This window comes from Podarcis pityusensis, assembly GCF_964106645.2.
Source record: "Podarcis pityusensis genome assembly, chromosome: 15".
NCBI lineage: Eukaryota > Metazoa > Chordata > Lepidosauria > Squamata > Lacertidae > Podarcis > Podarcis pityusensis.
Window position 1 is genome coordinate 9,338,010 of NC_138040.1, and position 19,855 is coordinate 9,357,864.

General features: G+C 49.9%; 1 protein-coding gene and 1 long non-coding RNA gene across 10 annotated transcripts in view; one reads left to right on the forward strand and one right to left on the reverse strand.

Moving 5' to 3' along the window:
• The window catches only part of RAP1GAP2 (RAP1 GTPase activating protein 2), a 194,054-nt gene that overhangs the window by 116,264 nt on the left and 57,935 nt on the right, over positions 1–19,855 (forward strand). For 6 of the 9 annotated variants that reach the window (XM_080982917.1, XM_080982926.1, XM_080982923.1 and 3 more), the window contains one exon: positions 2,475–2,559. In XM_080982917.1, coding sequence (XP_080839043.1) covers positions 2,475–2,559 — 85 coding nt within the window. Of the gene's footprint in view, positions 1–2,474; positions 2,560–6,220; positions 6,271–7,904; positions 8,008–8,597; positions 8,723–19,855 lie in introns of those variants that run through there. The other 3 variants (XM_080982921.1, XM_080982920.1, XM_080982919.1) reach the window with 3 other exon arrangements.
• LOC308464190 lies at positions 7,560–9,564 on the reverse strand. The gene is made up of 2 exons (XR_013979934.1): positions 9,360–9,564; positions 7,560–7,988 (listed from the first exon to the last, which is right to left on the reverse strand). It is a non-coding gene; the product is annotated as an uncharacterized lncRNA (long non-coding RNA).

The window sequence follows — 19,855 nt, forward strand, 5'->3', positions numbered from 1 at the left end:
CGAAAGCACGCCAAAGTGCAAGTAGATAAATAGGTACCGCTCCAGCGGGAAGGTAAACGGCGTTTCCGTGCGCTGCTCTGGTTCGCCAGAAGCAGCTTAGTCATGCTGGCCACATGACCCGGAAGCTGTCTGCAGCTGTCCCTCGGCCAATAAAGCCAGATGAGCGCACAACCCCAGAGTCAGCCACGACTGGACCTAATGGTCAGGGGTCCCTTTACCTTTACCTTTACCTAGTTTAACCTAGAGATTACAGGAACACAGACAAACAAAGTTAGGCTATTCCCCATCCTGACAAGGCCACAACTGGGCCACCGGATGAAGATGGAGCTCTGTACCACAGAAGGCGCTTGTGGCTCCGTAGACAGAACTGCCCTCTGAGTGAGCCTTTCCTTATAGCTCTCTATTCACAGAGGCAGAATCGCACATTTTCCGCGGCAGCGAGGAAAACCGCACTTTGAGCCGGTTGGTTAAAAGATAACGGCTTCCGTCTTGTCCCTTGGTGGGACCAGCTCATCGTAATTCTGCTCACAGGCGGCATTAGCTGGCACAATTATCCTGACCGCGCCAGCTGGTGGGTGGTGCTCTGCCCATGTCCGCCACCAATTATTCATCTGTTCTCAGTTCCTGGGGTTAATTTATTTGGCATTTTTAGTCGCAAGCGTTTCATTAGATATACGTTCGCTAGGAAGCAAATGGTATGGATTTATGCAGAGGGGCAACAGGCAGGAAGAGTCAAGTGCAACAGTCTTGTAAATGTAGTGAGCATCACTGATGCTGGTCAGTAGCCTGTTTGCTGGCTGGAGTGGAGGTCCCGACACCCTCCACACTCTTCACAGTGACTTTCCAACTATGTCTGTGTTGTTGTTTAGTCATTTAGTTGTGTCTGACTCTTCGTGACCCCATGGACCAGAGCACGCCAGGCACTTCTGTCTTCCACTGCCTCCCGCAGTTTGGTCAAACTCATGTTCTTGCCATCTCATTTTTGACCACATATTTTTCTTTACAGCATTGGACTTTCCTTTCGCTTCCAGGCATATCCGCAACTGAGCACCCTTTTGGCTTTGGCCCAGACGCTTCATCAGCTGAATCTACTTGTACTTGCCCTCCACTCTTCCTCAGTAGCATGTTGGACGCCTTCCGACCTGAGGGGCTCATCTTTCAGCATCATAACTTTTATATGCCTGTTGCCTTTGTCCATGGAGTTTTCTTGGCAGGGATACTGGAGTGGCTTGCCGGTTCCTGCTCCAGGCAGATAACGTTTGGTCAAAACCCTCCACTATGACCTGTCCATCTTGGGTGGCCCTGCACGGCATAGCTCATAGCTTCTCTGAGTTATTCAAGCCCCTTTGCCACGGCAAGGCAGTGATCCATGAAGGGATCTATGTCTATACTGTGCATCAGAGGTCTCCAATGTGGTGCCCTCGGGCACCAGTGCGCCTGCCAGTTTTTGTCCTATGATGCCTGCAAAACTTCTTAGTAAATATCCCCTTGAAAATCCACAATGCACAAGAATCCTGGGTACTGTACTTTATCCTCACACAGAGCTACAAATCCCGGCATGCTTAACAAGCCACAGTTCCCAGGATTCTTTGGGATAAGTCACATGCTTTCAATGTGCTTTAAACATATGGTGTGTGTGCATAGCCAAAGCGTAGCAAGGGCTGCCTCTGGAACTTGACATTATTCAGAGAACAAGGGAGTGTGCAATATTAAAGAACTGTTTCCAATTTGTTAAAATAAAGAAAAAGAATTCTGCGCTATGAAGCGGTTGCAGTGAAAAGCATGCTTTGTACGTTTCCCTGTTCATTAGGCTTTCCTCCTGAAGTTCAGCCTGGGCAGGCCATGATAAACTCAGAGCGGCACATTTCTTCCTTTCTTCCTTTTTTGTGTGATTCCCTGGCGGTGATCTGGCATAACCGTGATCAGCATCTGTTCTGCTGTGCATCGTGTCCTTTCTGTCGAGCGAGAAAGATATGAGCAAACATTACAGAGTCAATAGATAAGACCAGATGGAGAAACTGGGGACAAGGAAGAGTGGGGCGGAGGGTGGGGGGGTGGGAAGGGAGGAAATTTTTTTTTTTGCAAGAGTGTTGCCATAGAAACCCAGCTCTATATAGCTAACCCTCAGCTTAGCCCACTAATAGAAATTACCTGGAATGGATTTTACCTGCAACTTACATAGCAGGTATAGGCTCTATTGATGTTCCCTACTTTGGATGCCCCAATGAAAGACCTTCTCCGCTTTTAGGGGCCATAAATAATTGGATAAAGCAAAGGATCAATATGAATTCTCTCAAGAACTAGGGTTATTCTCTCTCTCCCTCCCTCTCTCTTAAAAAAAGAAAATAGAATGGAGAAGTTTCTTTGGTTCAGAATTCTCAAAAGTTTCCCCTTCTTTTTCTCTTTGGGGTTTTCTGCCTCCTTTAAAAGGCCCGGAAAGAAAACGTTAAGATCAATTTCTCCTTGTATTACAGGAAACAAGACGTGTTGAACAGCACAGATATGGCAGCTCCAGAGAGACCCTTATCTCCACCGCTCACTGCTCCGCCAAGCATGAAGGTAAGCGGCTTATGGGATGCATTATGGCCGGTGCGTCGCATGTGTTATTTGCATGGCTGGGCACTGCCCCAACTGCAGGATCTTGCAGTTATATTGGAGCAGAACTGTTCGGCTTATCTGTTGCAGTCACTTCTAGCTTAAGAGTTGATATGTAGTTTTTGCGTCGCTACCTTCCAGTGTTGCATTCTTGAAAGGCCCAGGGAATGTAATGTGAAAGTGCATATTATTATTATGTTTAATAGTAATCTTAATGATGATGATAATAATAATGATAATTACTTTTATTAATTTATATACCACCTGCAATGACTCCTAAGCAGTTAACAAGCATGGTAAAATTCAAACACGATAAGAGCACGCCATACAACAATTCTAACCTTGAAGATACCTGAATATAAAATATACAATCAAAGAAGCCCGTTAAAAAAACATAACAAAACAGTTAAAAGAGCAATTCAAGCAGTTGTACCAGGAAGTTCAAGTTCAGGGGAATGCCTAAACAGGTGTGTCTTCAAGAGCTGGCGGTATGCCAATGCAGATGTGGCCTCACATATACATTGTATGCATAAGGAATGAAGAAACACAATGCAGAAGCTGCAGTTGCCACAAAATTGAAATCAATGGTAAAGACTACCATATATCTATGAGGTGGAAAAGCTGTTTCTTCCATTATTACCAGACTAGTGACCTCATGTATAAATGCAGCAGAATGTGTTGGAAATGAAGTGATAAAAGCCCTTTTCCAATGAGCGAGAAGATTTCAGCAAGGCGACAGATACCATGCCTGTCAACTGCCCCAGAAATAAAATGGGACATCCTTTTTTTTTATTGCTAGAGGACAGTGGCCAAAATGGCCGCCACAATCTTGTGTGATTTTGGGCTGCATTTTTGGGGGGCACGGTGGTCCCAAACGCGTGTTTTTGGGTGCTGTTCCTGAAGAAAGCACTTGGGGGGGCATGGTCAAACGTGGGTCACGTGACTCGCACAGGAGTGCAGACCCAGAAGATGGCTTCCTGGATTTGGGGCATGTCGTGTTGGAAGGTATGAGATACCACTGAATAGTTGGGGGTCAAAGCAGGAGGTGGGTACTGTGAAGAAGTCCTCTTCCATCAGGCACTGCTTGCTTCCAGTACTTGAGATCACTTTTCACCAACCTGTTGTCCTTCAGCTGTTGGGGGTTGTTGCCGACTAAGTCCTACTCAGAGTAGACCCATTAAAATTGGTGTGCCTAAGTGAGTCGTTTCCATTAACTCCAGTAGCTCCACTCTAAGTAGGACTAGCATTGGGTGGAACCCTTGGACTACAGTTTCCATGAGCTGATGGGAGTTGTGGTCCAAAACACTAGATTACTGATGGCTGCTTTAGATAGTCCATCGGCTAAATTATTCCTGCAGGATCAGAGAGCTAAAAAGCCTAGCAGGAAGATCTTGGCAACCACAGGGAGCACTGATCAAATATTTCCAGGATGCCCAGATGTTATCAGAAGTCTGCTCTGGAGTTCCTAAGCAACCACAAGATGATTCCTTGAGTTCTTCCCTCCTTCAAAGATTGTACAAAGAGCTCCACTGTTTGTTTGCATTTTTGTTCAATTCTGGGGCGGAAGAAAGGATGCTGCTGTTGCCTAGCAACTGTAGGAATCAGTCACTGTCATCTACAAATGGTTGGAAATAGGATCGCCACCTGCTTGCTTTTTTTTTTTTTTAAAAAAAACCCAATTCCATATGGGAGCTGAAGATCTACATGCTGTGTCTGAATCTAGAAATTCCAGGAACGGCTTGGAAGGGAGGTGAGCAGGTTGGTTAGACCAGCCCCCCAGGTAAAGGCCAAAGTAAGGCCAAAGTAAATGTGATTTGTTTCACTAAGAGGCAGCCTTAGGGGCTGCTTTGAAGACAGTGGCGTAGCGTGGGTTGTCAGCACCCGGGGCAAGGCAAGTAATTTGCGCCCCCTAACCCATGGATTTGCGCCCCCTAACCTGTGGATTTGCGCCCCCTAACCCATGGATTTGCCCTAACCCCAGATGTTGCGCCCGGTGTGGCCGGCCCCCCCTGCACCCCCCATGCTACGCCACTGGGTTGGCCAGTTGGTGTTAAAAAAGATAGAACTTTTTTTATGTATGCTACAACAGCAGCAAGAATACTCATTGCAAAGTATTGGAAGACGCAAGATTTACCCACTCTGGAAGAATGGCAGATGAAGTTGATTGACTGCATGGGATTGGCAGAAATGACTGGCAGAATCCGCAACCAGGGAGAAGAGTCGGCAGAAGAAGATTGGAAGAAATTTAAGGACTATTTACAGAAATACTGCAATATTAAGGAATGTTGAATGATGTTGGATTGAAATTACGTTAAGTGGTTTCTAGCTGTAATGGTATAAAAGGTTATGAAAAAATGGTTTTTTAAAGTAAAAGTTTAAGTTTCAAGAACTTGGATAGAAAATAAGGTGTTATTTAGCGGTAATGCTATGAGATAAGGATTTGCTGAACAAATAATTTGAACTAGAAAACAAGAAGGGGAGGTATGAGGAGGTCAGGGAAATATGTTATTGAAAAATAAGTTGTGAATTTTATGTGTTTTTAATATATATTTTTTCTATTTTTTGCATTTTTCTCTTTGTATAAAATTGAAAACTTTAATAAATATCTTATTTTAAAAAAAGGAATTTATTAAATTTATTATTTGTGGAGCCCCCGCGGGCCGAGGCAGCCAAAGCCCCCTCCCCTTGGGCGCCCGACGGAGGAAGGAACCACGGCCCGCCGGGCGGCCAGCGGCCTCTCTCCCGGTGCTGGGGGCGCACGGCGGCGGCGGCAGCGGCAGCGGCAGCGGCGGCTTCTCCTCCTCCTCCTCCTCCTCCTCCTCGGGACTCGCTTCTCCGGAGGCTGCCCCAAGGTGAGCCCGAGCCTTTCTCCCTGCTCCGCGTCTGGCTGCCTTGCTCTGCCGCGGGGGCGACAGGGTGTGTGTGTGTTGTGCGTTGCGTTCTGCCTCCCGGGGCGGGAGGGAGCATCCCGGAGCCGCCTCCCCCTCCTCCTCCTGCGCGGGGCATGTGCCAGAGGAGGCTCCCCGGGAAATGGCCCTGGGCGCTGGGGGGTCTGGGCGGCATCCGCGGCGGCGGCGCTGAGCGAGGCGAGGAGGAGAAGCTGCCGGCGGGCGAGGGATGCGCGGGCTGAGCGAGGGGCGTTCCCCTTCCCTCTGGACTCGCGCCCCCCCCAGAAGTTGCGCCCGGTGCGGCCGGCACCCCTGGCACCCCCCACGCTACGCCACTGTTTGAAGATGAAGGAAGTGGTGTTTTGGGAGAGGGTGTTAGGCCTTCCCCACAGTCCAAATGGTGCCCTCTATAAACTCTGCGGGTGTGGGATACCTGTCCCTACTTACAAAATGGTACAATCAGTAATGTCAACTGCTGTCAGCGGTAGGTCTTCTAGAGAATGTAGCCTCCAATATTTAAAATGCTTAGGAAAATGAATGAGATGATGTTCAGGCTGGATCATTAGTACAGTGGTACCTCGTGTTTCGTATTGTCCCCCTTACGAATGCTGCGGGTTACGCACTCTGCTAACCTGGAAGTAGATGCCCCATGTAGCAACCTTTGCCCCGGGATGCGAGTGGAAGTCACGCTCCGGCGGTGCAGCAGCAGCGGAAGGCGCCATTAGAGAAAGCGCGCCTCATGTTACGAGCGGTTTCCTGTTACGAACAGACCTCCGGAACGGATTAAGTACGTAACACAAGGTACCACTGTACAAATTAAATTTGGGCTTGCCATGCGGTGACTTTTTGGACGATGTAAGAAAGCAACATACATCTCGGGCAGGGATGTCAGAGAACATTTACAGAAACAAGAGCATGACTTGCAGTAATTTTCATGTTTGTCTGAGGCCAGGAGTGGAAATCGCAAAAGCAAATAGGACTTGTATTTTGCTACTGTTGTTTTTTCAGTCTGCAAACTTTCAGTAAATAATTACTTTGCTTTCCTCATTGTTTTCGACATTTCCCTTCCATCAAAATTACATGCTGATTGTGATGAACACAGCCTGGGATGCTGCCTTGTTGCATCCCGAATCAAGGATCATTCCTTGTTAGAACAGAATTTCCCTCCTCCTCCCATAGAGACTGGTGCACTAGGAATAATAATAATAATAATAATAATAATAATAATAATAATAATTGTACCCCTGCCCATCTGACTGGGTCACTACACACTGAGAGCCAGTGTGGTGTAGTGGTTAAGAGCAGTGGACTCGTAATCTGGTGAACTGGGTTCGCGTCTCCGCTCCTCCACATTCAGCTGCTGGGTGACCTTGGGCTAGTCATACTTCTTTGAAGTCTCTCAGCCCCACTCACCTCACAGAGTGTTTGTTGTGGGGAAGGAAGGGAAAGGAGAACATTAGCTGCTTTGAGACTCCTTCGGGTAGTGATAAAGCGGGATATCAAATCCAAACTCTTCTTCTTCTTCTACACCAATAAGGCACTGTCCCACCAAGCTTAGGCTGACTTCAGCCAGCCCCCACCTGGCTTCGTTCTTCCTTACGACCAGTCAAGGGGTTGGAGTCTGACTGTCAGCTTCCTTCCTAGTTTACCCCTTAGTCCAGGGGTTGTCAAGCTGGTCCCTACCGCCCACTAGTGGGCATTTCAGGATTCTAGGTGGGTGGTAGGGGGTCCTACGGCACAAGCTGAATCCTCCTTCCATCGAGCACTGGTAGGTGGTAAGGAAATTTTACCATCAAGAAAGATGCATTAGTGGGCAGTAGGTATAAAAAGGTTGACTACCCCTGCCTTAGTCTCAGTGTTGCCCTTGTAGAACTCAGCAGGAAGGAGGAGGAGGGAGGCAAAAATAGAATTAGTTGTCTTGGCCTGTCATTGGCTCTGTCTCTACCTACAGTTGTCCTTCCAACTTTCTCCCCACTAATACCCATAGACCTCAGCCACCATTTCCCCTCTTCCTTTTGGGTCGGAGCTTTTATACCAAGGAAAGCACCGCAACATATAAAGACAGAGAAGGCCCAGTCTCTCTTTGCTGTTCTCTCTTTACTCACAAGGATAATACAGAAGCCTTTTATGTTAATCCGCATGAGGAGGGATTAGTGTGATTTTCGGTTTCGTTGGAGGCTCCAGACAGCACAGCTTCACGGATAGTTGTTGTTGTTTTTACTTGCAATGATGGAGGAAGTGATGAAACACACTTTATGCAGACACTGTATATGAACCACCTTCTACCTTTAAAAAAATGCAATCTGAAAAGCAGCCCTAGAAGCTCCAAATGGCCTTCCCATAATAAGCTGGCAAATGGTCTGCCAAGGGAGAAGACAGAATTGCAAATCTGCAGCAAAAATATCCCCGCCTTCCTGGTGCCTTACTCTGAAATGGCCCATTGCTCTTCAAAAAGCACAAAGCCCATGATCGTTCTCTGCAGACGGTCTCGAACCCCTTCACCACCTGCAAATGACAGAAACCTGTAAGCAATAGCCCGATTTTTCTATAAAAGGTCCTGCACGTCTCCCCAAAATGGTCTGTGGAAAACATAAAGCCTGGGGGGGGGGGGAAATATCACCACAGCCTGAAATGTTGTGCCTCTCTCCTGCTCGCACCTGCAAGCGAAAGCGGCCTGCCATTTATTCCCAGCGTGGCGCTCCTCGAGCCTTTCTGGCTGAGGCAGAATAAATAATTGGGTGTAATAATGAGCTGCCTTGTCAGTCCGCGAAACGGTAAATTAATCCCGGCGGGGAGTTGTTTGTCACCTTTTGCCAATCACTCCTTCCCGAGTTCTCTGGGCTTCTTATCACATTAAGTTAATCACACGTTGCCGACCTTTTTTTTGAGGTTTATTTTAAAGCAAGCCTGCTGGCTCCCTATCTCGGAGGCAGGAGGAGGGCAGAGAGGTGATAACTAGGTAATGAGAGGGACAAACGCTCAAAGGGTTTGTCCACGTCACCTGGGAGGGCTTCCTCACGGAACCCACACATTCGGCTCGAGAGCGGCTGCTCTGTTCACCTGGCTGAAGTGTATAGAGAGCAGGATGCAATGAACCCGTTCAGCGTGGATTCCTTGCAGGCTCCCTGTCTGGGCCCTAGGCCTTGACGAGCTTGGGGAGGGATCTCAGATGGCAGCTGCAGTGTTGAACACCCCCAGCACCAGGCATTCGTTGCTGACTTTGTGCCGGAGTTTGAAAGGTAAGCCCTGTGCCAATTTGATTTGTGTTTCTGTTTGAAGCCTACCCGACATTTTAGCAGAGGTAAACAAATGTTTCCCCATGTCGTTCCAATCAGGGGGCTGGTAACCTATGCCCCCAGGCCTGCACACAATCCTCCTCCTATTTTTTATGAGGCGCGCTTCCTGATTTCATTTGGGTGACCAGGAGGAGGAAAGACAGGGGAGAACAGGGACAGAAAGGGGGCACAATTCACCTCAAGCTCTGACTCTGCTGACTACAGTGGTACCTCGGGTTACAAACGCTTCAGGTTACAAACTCTGCTAACCCGGAAGTAGTACCTCAAATTAAGAATTTTGCCCCAGGATGAGAATGAAAATTGCGTGCCGGCGGCCTGGTGGCAACGGGAGCCCCCATTAGCGAATGTGCGCCTCAGGTTAAGAATGGTTTTGGGTTAAGAACCGACCTCCGGAACAAATTAAGTTCGTAACCCGAGGTACCACCCTACTGCCATGAACACAACTCTCAACAGATTTTCCCTGATCCCTACTTTAAACCAGTTAGATTATGCCCAGAGGCGGAGGAAGGGGGTGCAGTGGGGGCTGTGCGCCCTGGATGTCACCACTGAGGGGGGTGACAAAATGCTGGGTGGCACTCACCACGGGGTCTGCAGCGTGCCTGAGCCACGCATCTCTCCTGGGAGTGACACAGTGGCTTGGGCGCCCGCAGGCTCCGCGCTGCCCCAAACAGTCCACCCGCCGCCTCCCCCTCAGCTGTAGGGCGGCTGAGTGGGAGGAGGCCCTGCCCCAGTTAGCCCCACCCTGCAGGCGGCTGGCCCTGCCCCCGGCCAGGTGCCCGATCGGCTTGCTCCGCCGCTGATTATGCCTACGATGATGACGATGCCCATTTCATAGATGAGACTGGGAGGAGCTGACTTGTGTAAGGAGCCCATTGTGAAATAGGGGGTCACAGATAGTGTGCTGGAGAAACAGGTAAGAATGAAAGCCAATGACTCATCTAGTCCAGCATTCTGTTCTCGCAGGGGCCAACCAGATGCCCCAATGGCAGACTCCCCCCCCCCAACATTCCTCAGATCAAAATAGGGACATATTCTACATTTGTGTCATCCTGTCTACTTCCCCTACTGCGCCTCCTCCTCACAGGCTGGGGCAGGGATGCAGTGGCCAAACAAAGCAAGCCAGAGCCAACAATGACCACTCTTCAGCTCCCACGTGCCCTTGGTGCCCCTCACAGCCATGGTAGTGGCCTCATGGAGAGGCTCCACTCCTTTGCTCTCTCACACACCACTTTCTTTAAGGGAGACAGACAGACTGAATGAGGAGAAGAACTTTGATTGGGACATTGAAGTGACCCAGATCTTGTTTTCATTAAAACAGGAAGTGATGTTGAAATATACTCAGAGTCGCAAAGTGATTTCATGCTCTTTATTCAGCTCATAGTGGTGAGGAGGAATGAATAAATGTCCCCTCACAATATCTGCTTTATATACATTATTTACACAATGGGCTGCACATGATTGGCTAATTCTGGAATTCTACTGTAAGCCAATCAGGTTGTGGATTCACTTCTATCTGGAGCAGGATTGGGTGGTTCCTGCCAACCAATCATACTGCTGCATTGTTCTAGGACCAATCAGACTGCTGCATTCTGAATCCTATTGTTCTAGGACCAATCAGACTGCTGCCTTTTGGATCCTATTGTTCTAGGACCAATCAGACTGCTACAGTTTGGATCCTATTCAACTCAGTACATAACACCCCTCCCCTCTAAGTTCCAGTCCTGCCCGGGAGGTCGCATTCATAGTCCTCAAGGTATGCCGGCGGCCTACGTGTGCGTTGTGGCCTGGGGTGTTCCCTGGTCCGGGCTCCGGGTTCTGGCTCGTGTTCCAAGGATGCTGGCTGTGATGCGGCTGTTTGGTCTGGTGCAACCGGCTCGCTCAGTCGTGGTTCTGGTTCCGGTGTCCTTTCGGCCTCACGGGTCCTCTCTGTATTTACTGATTCTGCCTCTCCTGCTGGCCCCTCCTGCTCTATGGGCCTCACTGCCCCGCTGTTCCCTTGGGACTCCTCTGACCTGTCCTCCTCCTGGTTTTCTCCCGGGAATCGTCGCCGTATCTGGTCGCAGTGGCGGCGCCAGCATTGCCCCCCATCCGTTAGCACCTCGTACGACACGGGGCCAGTGACCCTGGTGATTGTGGCGGGTACCCATGCTGGGCCTGCCCCAAAATTCTTTGCGTACACTGGGTCCTGGGCCTCGAAGGTCCGGGGGTTCCTGCCTTCCCCCACCACTACCTCATCCTGAGCTCTATCGGGGTGAAGGCGGTCCAATCTGATTGCAAGGCGCCGACCCATTAGTAGTTCAGCGGGGCTCCGGCCAGTCGTTGAGCTGGGGGTGCTGTGCTGTGCTAGAAGGAATGTGGCAAGGCGGTACTCCCAGTCCCCTTGCGTCATGCGGCGAAGGGTGTCCTTGGTGGTCCGCACCATGCGTTCTGCTTGGCCATTGGTGGCAGGGTGGAACGGCGCCGAACGGATGTGGCGGATGGCGTTCTGCGCTGTGAAGGTTTGGAATTCTCCTGACGTAAATGCAGTCCCGTTGTCTGAGACGAGAGTGTCAGGGAGCCCGTGGGTTGCAAACAGCCTGCGTAGTACCCGGATGGCTGCGGACGTGGAAGTGGACGGTACCAGTGCGACTTCCAGCCATTTGGTGTAGGAGTCCACCACTATGAAGAATGTTTTCCCCTGAAAGGGGCCAGCGAAATCCACATGCAGGCGTGACCATGGTGCTCGGGCGGACTCCCAGGACTGGACTGGGGCCCTTGGGGGATCTGGGCGGGATTCTTGGCAGGCCTGGCAGTGTTTGACCCAGGCCTCTATCTCTCCATCGATCCCCGGCCACCACACATAACTCCTGGCAAGGGCCTTCATTCTTACTACCCCTGGATGTGTCTCGTGTAGGGCTGTGAGGACCCTTTTGCAGAGGGGCTGGGGAACAACGACTCTGCTTCCCCATAACAGGCACCCCTTGTGGGCCGACAGTTCATGTTTGCGGGTTGTGTAGCCGGCGAATTCTGGCCCGGGGCTGCTGCTGGGCCATCCCCTCCACACCCAGTCCAGGACCCGGGAGATGACCCTATCTTTCTTGGAATGGTGTGCAACTTCTTGTGCCTGAATGGGGCGGTCGGGAAGCAGCTCCAGGCTCATAACCTCTTGTGCAGGTGCTGGGTCAGGGCCTGTTTCCGGTAGTGGTAGCCTGCTGAGGGCGTCCGCATGGCCCATCGCCTTCCCAGGTCGGTGAATCAGTGCATACTGGTAGCTGGCAAGGAAAATTGACCACCTGAGGACGCGAGGAGACAGCACTTGGGGGGTCTGCTTTTCGGGGGCAAACAAGCCAAGCAACGGCTTGTGGTCAGTCACCACGGTGAAGGGCCGCCCGTACAAGAAATCATGGAATTTTTTTACTCCCTTTACGATTGCCAGACCCTCCTTGTCGATTTGCGAGTAGTTCCGCTCGGTTGTGTTGAGTGTCTGGGAAAAGTACGCCACCGGTACCTCTCTTCCATCCGGGAGTTGGTGCCCCAGGACAGCTCCAATGCCATAGGGTGAGGCGTCGCATGCTAGCACCACCGGCAGCCTCTCGTCGAAGTGTGCCAAGACCGAGTTTGAGACAAGCAAGTCCTTGACTGCCTGGAATGCGGCCTCCTGGCGCTGGCCCCACACCCAAGGGGCCCGCTTGTCCAGGAGTCTGTGTAGGGGCTCCGCTACTGCCGCCTTGTGGGGAAGGAAGGAATGGTAAAAGTTCAATAGTCCCAAGAAGGCCTGAAGTTCAGTCTTGCTCTTGGGCGCTGGGGCATCACAAATGGCCCGTACCTTGTCCCCAGTCGGGTGGACCCCTTCTGCGTCCACCATAAATCCCAGAAAGTCCACCTGAGGCACTCCTAGTAGACATTTTTCCCGCTTCACCTTGAGACCCGCCGTCTGGAAACGGTGCAGAACGGTGCGGAGGCGGTCCTCAAACTCCTCTGGTGTGGGGCCGGCAATCAACACATCATCGAAGAAGGGGGTGACGCCAGGAATCCCTTTAAGGAGAGAGTCCATTATATTCTGGAATATGCCTGGTGCCACGCTGACACCGAATTGCAGCCGCTTTACCCTGAACGCTCCTCTGTGCGTCACAATCGTCTGTGCCTCTGCTGTGGCCTCATCTACTGGCAGCTGTTGATATGCTTGGGCCAAGTCCAGCTTGCCAAAAATTTTTGACCCAGCCAGGGTGGCAAGGACATGGCTGACCACTGGCACTGGGTATGCGTGGGCCGTGAGGGCCTTGTTTATGGTACATTTGTAGTCTGCGCAGATGCGGACCGAACCATTAGGCTTGACGGGTGTGACGATTGGGGTTTCCCAGGGAGCATTAGGCACCGGCTCCAGCACTCCTTGCTCTACGAGTCGGTCCAATTCCTCGTCTATACGGGGTTTCAAGGCGAACGGGACCCGGCGGGCCTTGAGCCTGACCGGTCGTACTGCGGGGTCAAGCTGTAGCGCAATGGGGGGGCCCGTATACTGTCCCAATTTCCCATCGAAAACCCCTGGAAATTCCTTGCATATGGCGTCCACGTCCACTTGTAAGCTAGTGTGGTTCACCCCGGTGACAGCTAGCCCCAGTGGTCCAAACCATGCCAATCCCAGTAAGCTAATGTAGGGGCCCTTGACCACAAGCAAGTCCAGTTGCCGCGTCCGCCCTCGGTATTGCACCCTGAAGGTCCCCACCCCCATTGTGGGGACCTTACGTTTCTGGAAGTCCCGGAGGGTGAATGGGGCCGGCCTGAGTTTGGGACCCCCAGTGGGACACAGTTTCCTTAAGGTCCTTGCCGAGATTATGGATAGAGTTGAACCCGTGTCAAGCTCCATGCGGCATGGGGCCCCCTCTATCTGTACCTCTACATAAATTTTCTCTACGTTGGGGTGGGGCAACTGGTATACCTGGAAGTCCGTGAGCTCCGTCGAGTTGCCTTGGTGCGTTGGGCCCCGGGACCTGGGGCTCTTGGATTGGTCATCTGATGCCTGGTGTCGGGTGGGCCGAGCCCGACACACCCGGGCGATGTGTCCCGATTTTCTGCACTGCCTGCACTCTGCGTTGCGGAAACGGCAGGTCCTCCTCTCGTGACTCTCCCCGCAGCTTGCGCAGTTCCCTCCTTCTCGTCGAGGCAGCTGTGGTCTGTGCGCTGCTTGAGTGCGCTGCTGTACTCGGTGCACCTCCTCCCTGTCGGATCCTGAGTCGTCGGTGAGGTCTTCATGGTGGACCCTCGGTTGGGATGGCAGGCTCGGCCGTGCCTCTTGGGTCGACCTCTCGGCAGCTTCTGTTGCCAGGGCCTCCTCCAGAGCGACCTGGAACGTTAGGTCCTTCTTAGCGTAGAGGCGCCGTTGCAGCTTCTCATCCTTCAGGCCACCGACGAGGCGGTCACGAAGCATGTTCTCCAGCTCTGAGAAGTTGCAGAACCGGGCGGCTTGGCGGAGAGAGGTCACAAACCCAGTTATGGTTTCCCCAGGGGCTTGCCGCTTTGCGTAGAAGGCATTTCGACGAGCCACCACTGAGGGCTGCGGCGAAAAGTGCCCCTTCAGCTGTTCCATTATTGTTTTGTATGGAACAGTAGCGACGTCTTCAGGCGCAAGGAGAGCCCGGGCGATTTCAAACGTCTCCTCTCCGCAGACGCTGAAGAATATCGCCCTCTTCTTGGCGTCTTCTTCGTCGGTGACCCCTTTGGCTTCTAGGAGGAAGGTGAAACGGGAGGCGTACGCTTCCCAGTCTCCAGATGCTGGGTTGAATGGCGAGAAGCTGCTGTTGGCTGCCATTCTGAGTTCCTTGTGCCCCGGAGCTGAAGCCTGGATACACGGTGCGAGGCAGCGGTGCGGCAGTTGGCGGTGCTGCGGTGCTGTGTGTGGCAGTCAGCTCAGCGGGATCCCATCCTCGTCGCCAGTGAAATATACTCAGAGTCGCAAAGTGATTTCATGCTCTTTATTCAGCTCATAGTGGTGAGGAGGAATGAATAAATGTCCCCTCACAATATCTGCTTTATATACATTATTTACACAATGGGCTGCACATGATTGGCTAATTCTGGAATTCTACTGTAAGCCAATCAGGTTGTGGATTCACTTCTATCTGGAGCAGGATTGGGTGGTTCCTGCCAACCAATCATACTGCTGCATTGTTCTAGGACCAATCAGACTGCTGCATTCTGAATCCTATTGTTCTAGGACCAATCAGACTGCTGCCTTTTGGATCCTATTGTTCTAGGACCAATCAGACTGCTACAGTTTGGATCCTATTCAACTCAGTACATAACAGATGTCATATTGAGTTTTTTTTGTGGGAGGGGTAGAGGGAGCAGGCTTGCTTTCTACTGCTCCAGAAGGCAGGACTAGGACCAACAGGCAGAAAAGGCAAGGAAGCAGGTTTTGGATGAATAATAGCAAGAACTTCCTGGTGGAATGAGCTGCTTTACACTGGGAGAGATTCCACTGAGAGGTGGTGGGCTCTTATACCCTCCAACTGCCTCAATTTTACCAGGATATTCTGGATTCGCAGTGCAGTTTTGAAAGGCTCCAACTGCCACTTTGATTCAAAATGGTGTCTGATGGTAGCGAAACCCAGGGCTTTCTTTTCAGCCAAAACTTACTGGAACTCAGTTATAAGAGAACAAGGGAGGTCTTCATGGTGAGTTCCAGCACCTCTTTTTCTTGAGAAATAGCACTGCCGAAACCTAGTCAAAAATGGACTCCTGGATCTTAGGAACCACCATGCCAAATTTGGTGTTGGCATCTTCAGGGCTGCCTGCATGCAGAGAACAGATGGATGGACAGACAACTTTCCAAAACGTATAGAATACAGTTCAGCTAAAATTTGCTTTCATTGTTCTGTCTTTGGGCCCCAGAAAGTTGCCCAGGAAGGTGACAAAGTGCCTTTTGCACATGCCTAGAGAGGAATGCTGGCGGAAGTGGTACTTGAAGGGAGAGAGACTGGCCAAACTAGTTGCACAAGGAGTTGGGAAGGAACCCAGTGCTACCTCCCCCTGCCCCAATGTGCTTAAGCAGCTACTGGAAGATAAATATCTACAAGAGGCCAAGTTTGCTCCTGCCCCACTGAGCAGCCAAAAGAGTCAGGAGAGCAGTAATGTATATGGAGAGAACAGAAGGTTCAAAATAGCTGTGGGGAACCTTAGGCTCAGCCAGTGTCGCTGAATCAGAACTCCCATGAAGCATGGCCACTGGCCAGAGATGATGGAAGTTATAGTTCAGCAGCATCAGGAGTCAGCTCCAGGTTTAGGGTGGGGTGGACAGATCCTCTGCACAGGGTGCTGGACCAAGGGGGGGGGTGCAACAGCAGCAGCACCACCATCATAATGATAATACAGTGGTACCTCACATTAAGAACTTAATTCATTCTGGAGGTCTGTTCTTAACCTGAAACTGTTCTTAACCTGAAGCACCGCTTTAGCTAATGGTGCCTCCTGCTGAGTAAGCCACATTGGGCTCAAGATTAGATGTGCATGTGTTAGACTGTGCTGCCAGTCACTCGGTGATGCCCTCCTTCAGGACACTCCATTCTATTCCTCCTCCCTTATTGTTTTCACCCCCTCCTGGACAACCAACCAGCATCCATTTGCCACAAAGGACACTCAATCTGCATGGGGCTGTTTTGTTTTGTTTTCCCTCCTTAGGCTTCCCCTCCAATAGTCTGTCCTTCTGCAAACCTTGGGGTTTGCTTGCAAAAATGTGTGCCATAACATTATTTATTATTATTACATTATTATTTATTGAATATATATATCCTGGCTTTCCACCTGAATGAGCCCTGGCCTTAAAACTCGCCAAAGCTGCATGCTAAAATGTGCTTATCTAGGGAGATTTGCAGTGAAATGCTGGTAAATCATTTATTGGGGGGGCGGGAGGGAATGCATATCCTGGTGAATGTAACACACACAAAAAACTAGATGCCCAAAGGGGTCCCTTCCAACTTTATGATTCTATGAAACAGATCATCTAAGGTCAGCTTAGATTCTATTTAAAATCTGCTACTTTAGGAAAAAATGCTTTGCGAATATGTAGACAATAGGCAAAATTGCACACGAATGAGCGTGTTAGGAGAAATCTGCCGACAACTTTTCATGAGGACTTGGGAAAATAAATGAACCTCAGTTTTTTTGCCCTTTCTAGGGTGGCGCTGTGGTCTAAACCACTGAACCTCTTGGGCTTGCCAATCAGAGGGTCAGCAGTTCGAATCCCTGCGACGGGGTGAGCTCCCATTGCTCAGTCCCAGCTCCTGCCAACCTAGCAGTTCAAAAGCATGCCAAAAAGTGCAAGTAGATAAATAGGTACCGCTCTGGTGGGAAGGTAAATGGCGTTTCCGTGCACTGCTCTGGTTTCGGTGTTCCGTTGCTCCAGAAGCGGCTTAGACATGCTGGCAACATGACCCGGAAAAACTGTCTGCGGACAAACTCCGGCTCCCTTGGCCAGTAAAGCAAGATGAGCGCCACAATCCCAGAGTCATCTGTGACTGGACTTAACTGTCAAGGGTCCTTTAATTTTTTAGGCTCTTCTAGCATCATTTTCCCAATTTTTAAAGTAAGTTCTTGGTTCGGTGCAATGTGCATGTACATGGTTGCACATCAGTTGGACGTGTGTAAATTGGTTGTTGGTTGTACTAGTTTTGCAGTTATTTCCCACCCTCTGAAACGCCATCCCCCACACCTCAAGGATCTGGCGAAGTGACTGCCAGCACTTCATGTATTTATTTGTACCCAGGCACATGACTAGGTTGCTCTGGAGAATTTGACTGGAGCCGTTTCCATCAGTCTACATTTGAGGTGCATTATTGTTGCCATAACTTATTTTGGGAGACAGAAAAGCATGAAATGGAACAAAAAACTTGTACCTCCACTCAACGGATGTTGTGTACACTTGCAAGCAAGGGGGTGGCAAGACGCGTAGTCTCCTAAGACTGTGTTGTTGCTGCAATCCAATTACATCCTTTTTTCAGAGGACCTCCCTGATGAGTTCTTAATTCTATGAGTCGACAGTGGGTGAATTGAGAGTGTCTGTGCATATTATTATACAATCTCTTTAGAAGCGCAAAACAAACAAATTAATCCCAATGTACCGCTCTTGGTGGATTGCTCCTCCCTCTCCCCGTTTGCTTTAACAATGTTTCTGATAGAAAGCTGAAATTTTAATGACCTTCCATAGGGGGAGCTGAAATAGCCTCAGTGCATCTGAGCTGCTGTTTCGCTTTTTATTATTCCTCATAAATTTCGAGACCATAACATGTGCAGCAGTGGAACACTGCCTTAAGAGCAGTTTTCATAAATATTTACTTATTTAAATTTGCACCTTGTCCTGTTTTGAAGACTTAAGGCAGAGGCTCGAGTCTTTTTTAAAACAGATTTGTTTTTTTAAACACATTTTTTTTTGCCATTAAAAAAATAAATAATAACAAACAAGGGGGCGGGGAAGGAAGGTGAGCCCTATACAAGTAAAATAACATTTACCGAAAAGGGGGTGAGGAGAGTACAAAGGGTGCGGTATTGAAAGAAACTACCCTAAACTGAGGACTAGTCAGTATCATGCTCAAGAACATGACATCTTTAGCCCAGGAATGGAAGACAATCGCTGAGTCGGTAGAACATAAGCCTCTTAATCCCAGGGTTGTGGGTTCGAGTCCCACACTGGGCGAAAGATTCCTGCATTGCAGGGGGTTGGACTAGATGACCCTTGTGGTCCCTGCTATCTCTACAATTCTACGTTTCTATGGTTCTACAGGACTTAAACCTCTTGATATGACCTGCTTAGCCATATAAGCAGGAGGGTCCACAAATGCAAAAGACATGGCTTACTAGATTTTGAAGAAGTAGTGGTAAAAACCACATCTTTCCAATGATAGAGCCCCTATCCCCTAGTCCAAAGTCTAAAATTTCAGCAGGATGAGCGGAAGAATCCTCAGATACAACAGGGTTGGCACCTGCCTTTGAAGAAAGCAAAGCAATGTGTTATGTACTGAAGTTCTCACCCTGGGCCAGCAGGGGGACACTGTATATAGTTGTCACTCAGGTCCACATATGCAAACAAGGGATTGAAAGTGACGTTCAGTGATTGGATAGTTACAGAAAGTGGTTACTGTTGCGTTGTAGTGGAGCTCTATATAAGCAGGCTGGCTGAATCCTTCAGTTCAGTTCTGTTCTGGCCTGTGAATAAACAAGAGCCGTTTGAAGAATCACTGTGTCATCTGATATGTTCATCCACAACTTAACACAATGCCTTTTGCATCTAAAGTGGGTGGGCATTTAAAACAGTGCATGCAGAGTCTAAAACTACCTAACTGCCCAGCTGAAAATTGGCAAGAGAGGCCCCCTCACTCATGTGTCCTTGCAGCCATGCTCAGAACAAGCTTAGCTGGATCTGCAGTTAACTTTCCCCTCACAATGCTCCAGGCCATTCCTAATAAGTAAGGGAATTTTGCTTTCCCTCTGCTTTTCTAATACTTTCTGGCACTCTCCGGCAAGGAGAAGAGGGATTACTCTCACCTGTATCATGCTCAGCTTGTAGAAAAGATCCCCAAATTCTTTCCCCTGGTTGCAATGTAGCAGCAAACTGTTAAATCTTTTAAGCACCTTCATTGCACAATGTGTGTTTCTTTGGGGGGAGAGGGAGAAGGAGTGAAAGAATAATCAACAATGAACTGAAAGTGTGCCAGCTGGCACCTAGAGTCTGACTTTGAGAGGCCTTTTCTAAGTAGGTGCCCCTGGAAAATCGGGACACTTGGAGGATACGCTGTGTGAAGAAATTAGGCTACGACACAAAGGCAAACTTCATATTTGTGTGGGTTAAACCACAGAGCCTAGGACTTGCCAATCAGAAGGTCAGCGGTTCGAATCCCTGCGACAGGGTGAGCTCCCGTTGCTCGGTCCCTGCTCCTGCCAACCTAGCAGTTCAAAAGCACATCAAAGTGCAAGTAGATAAATAGGGACCGCTCCGGCGGGAAGGTAAACGGCGTTTCCGTGCGCTGCACTGGTTTGCCAGAAGCGGCTTAGTCATGCTGGCCGCATGACCTGGAAGCTGTACGCCGGCTCCCTCGGCCAATAAAGCGA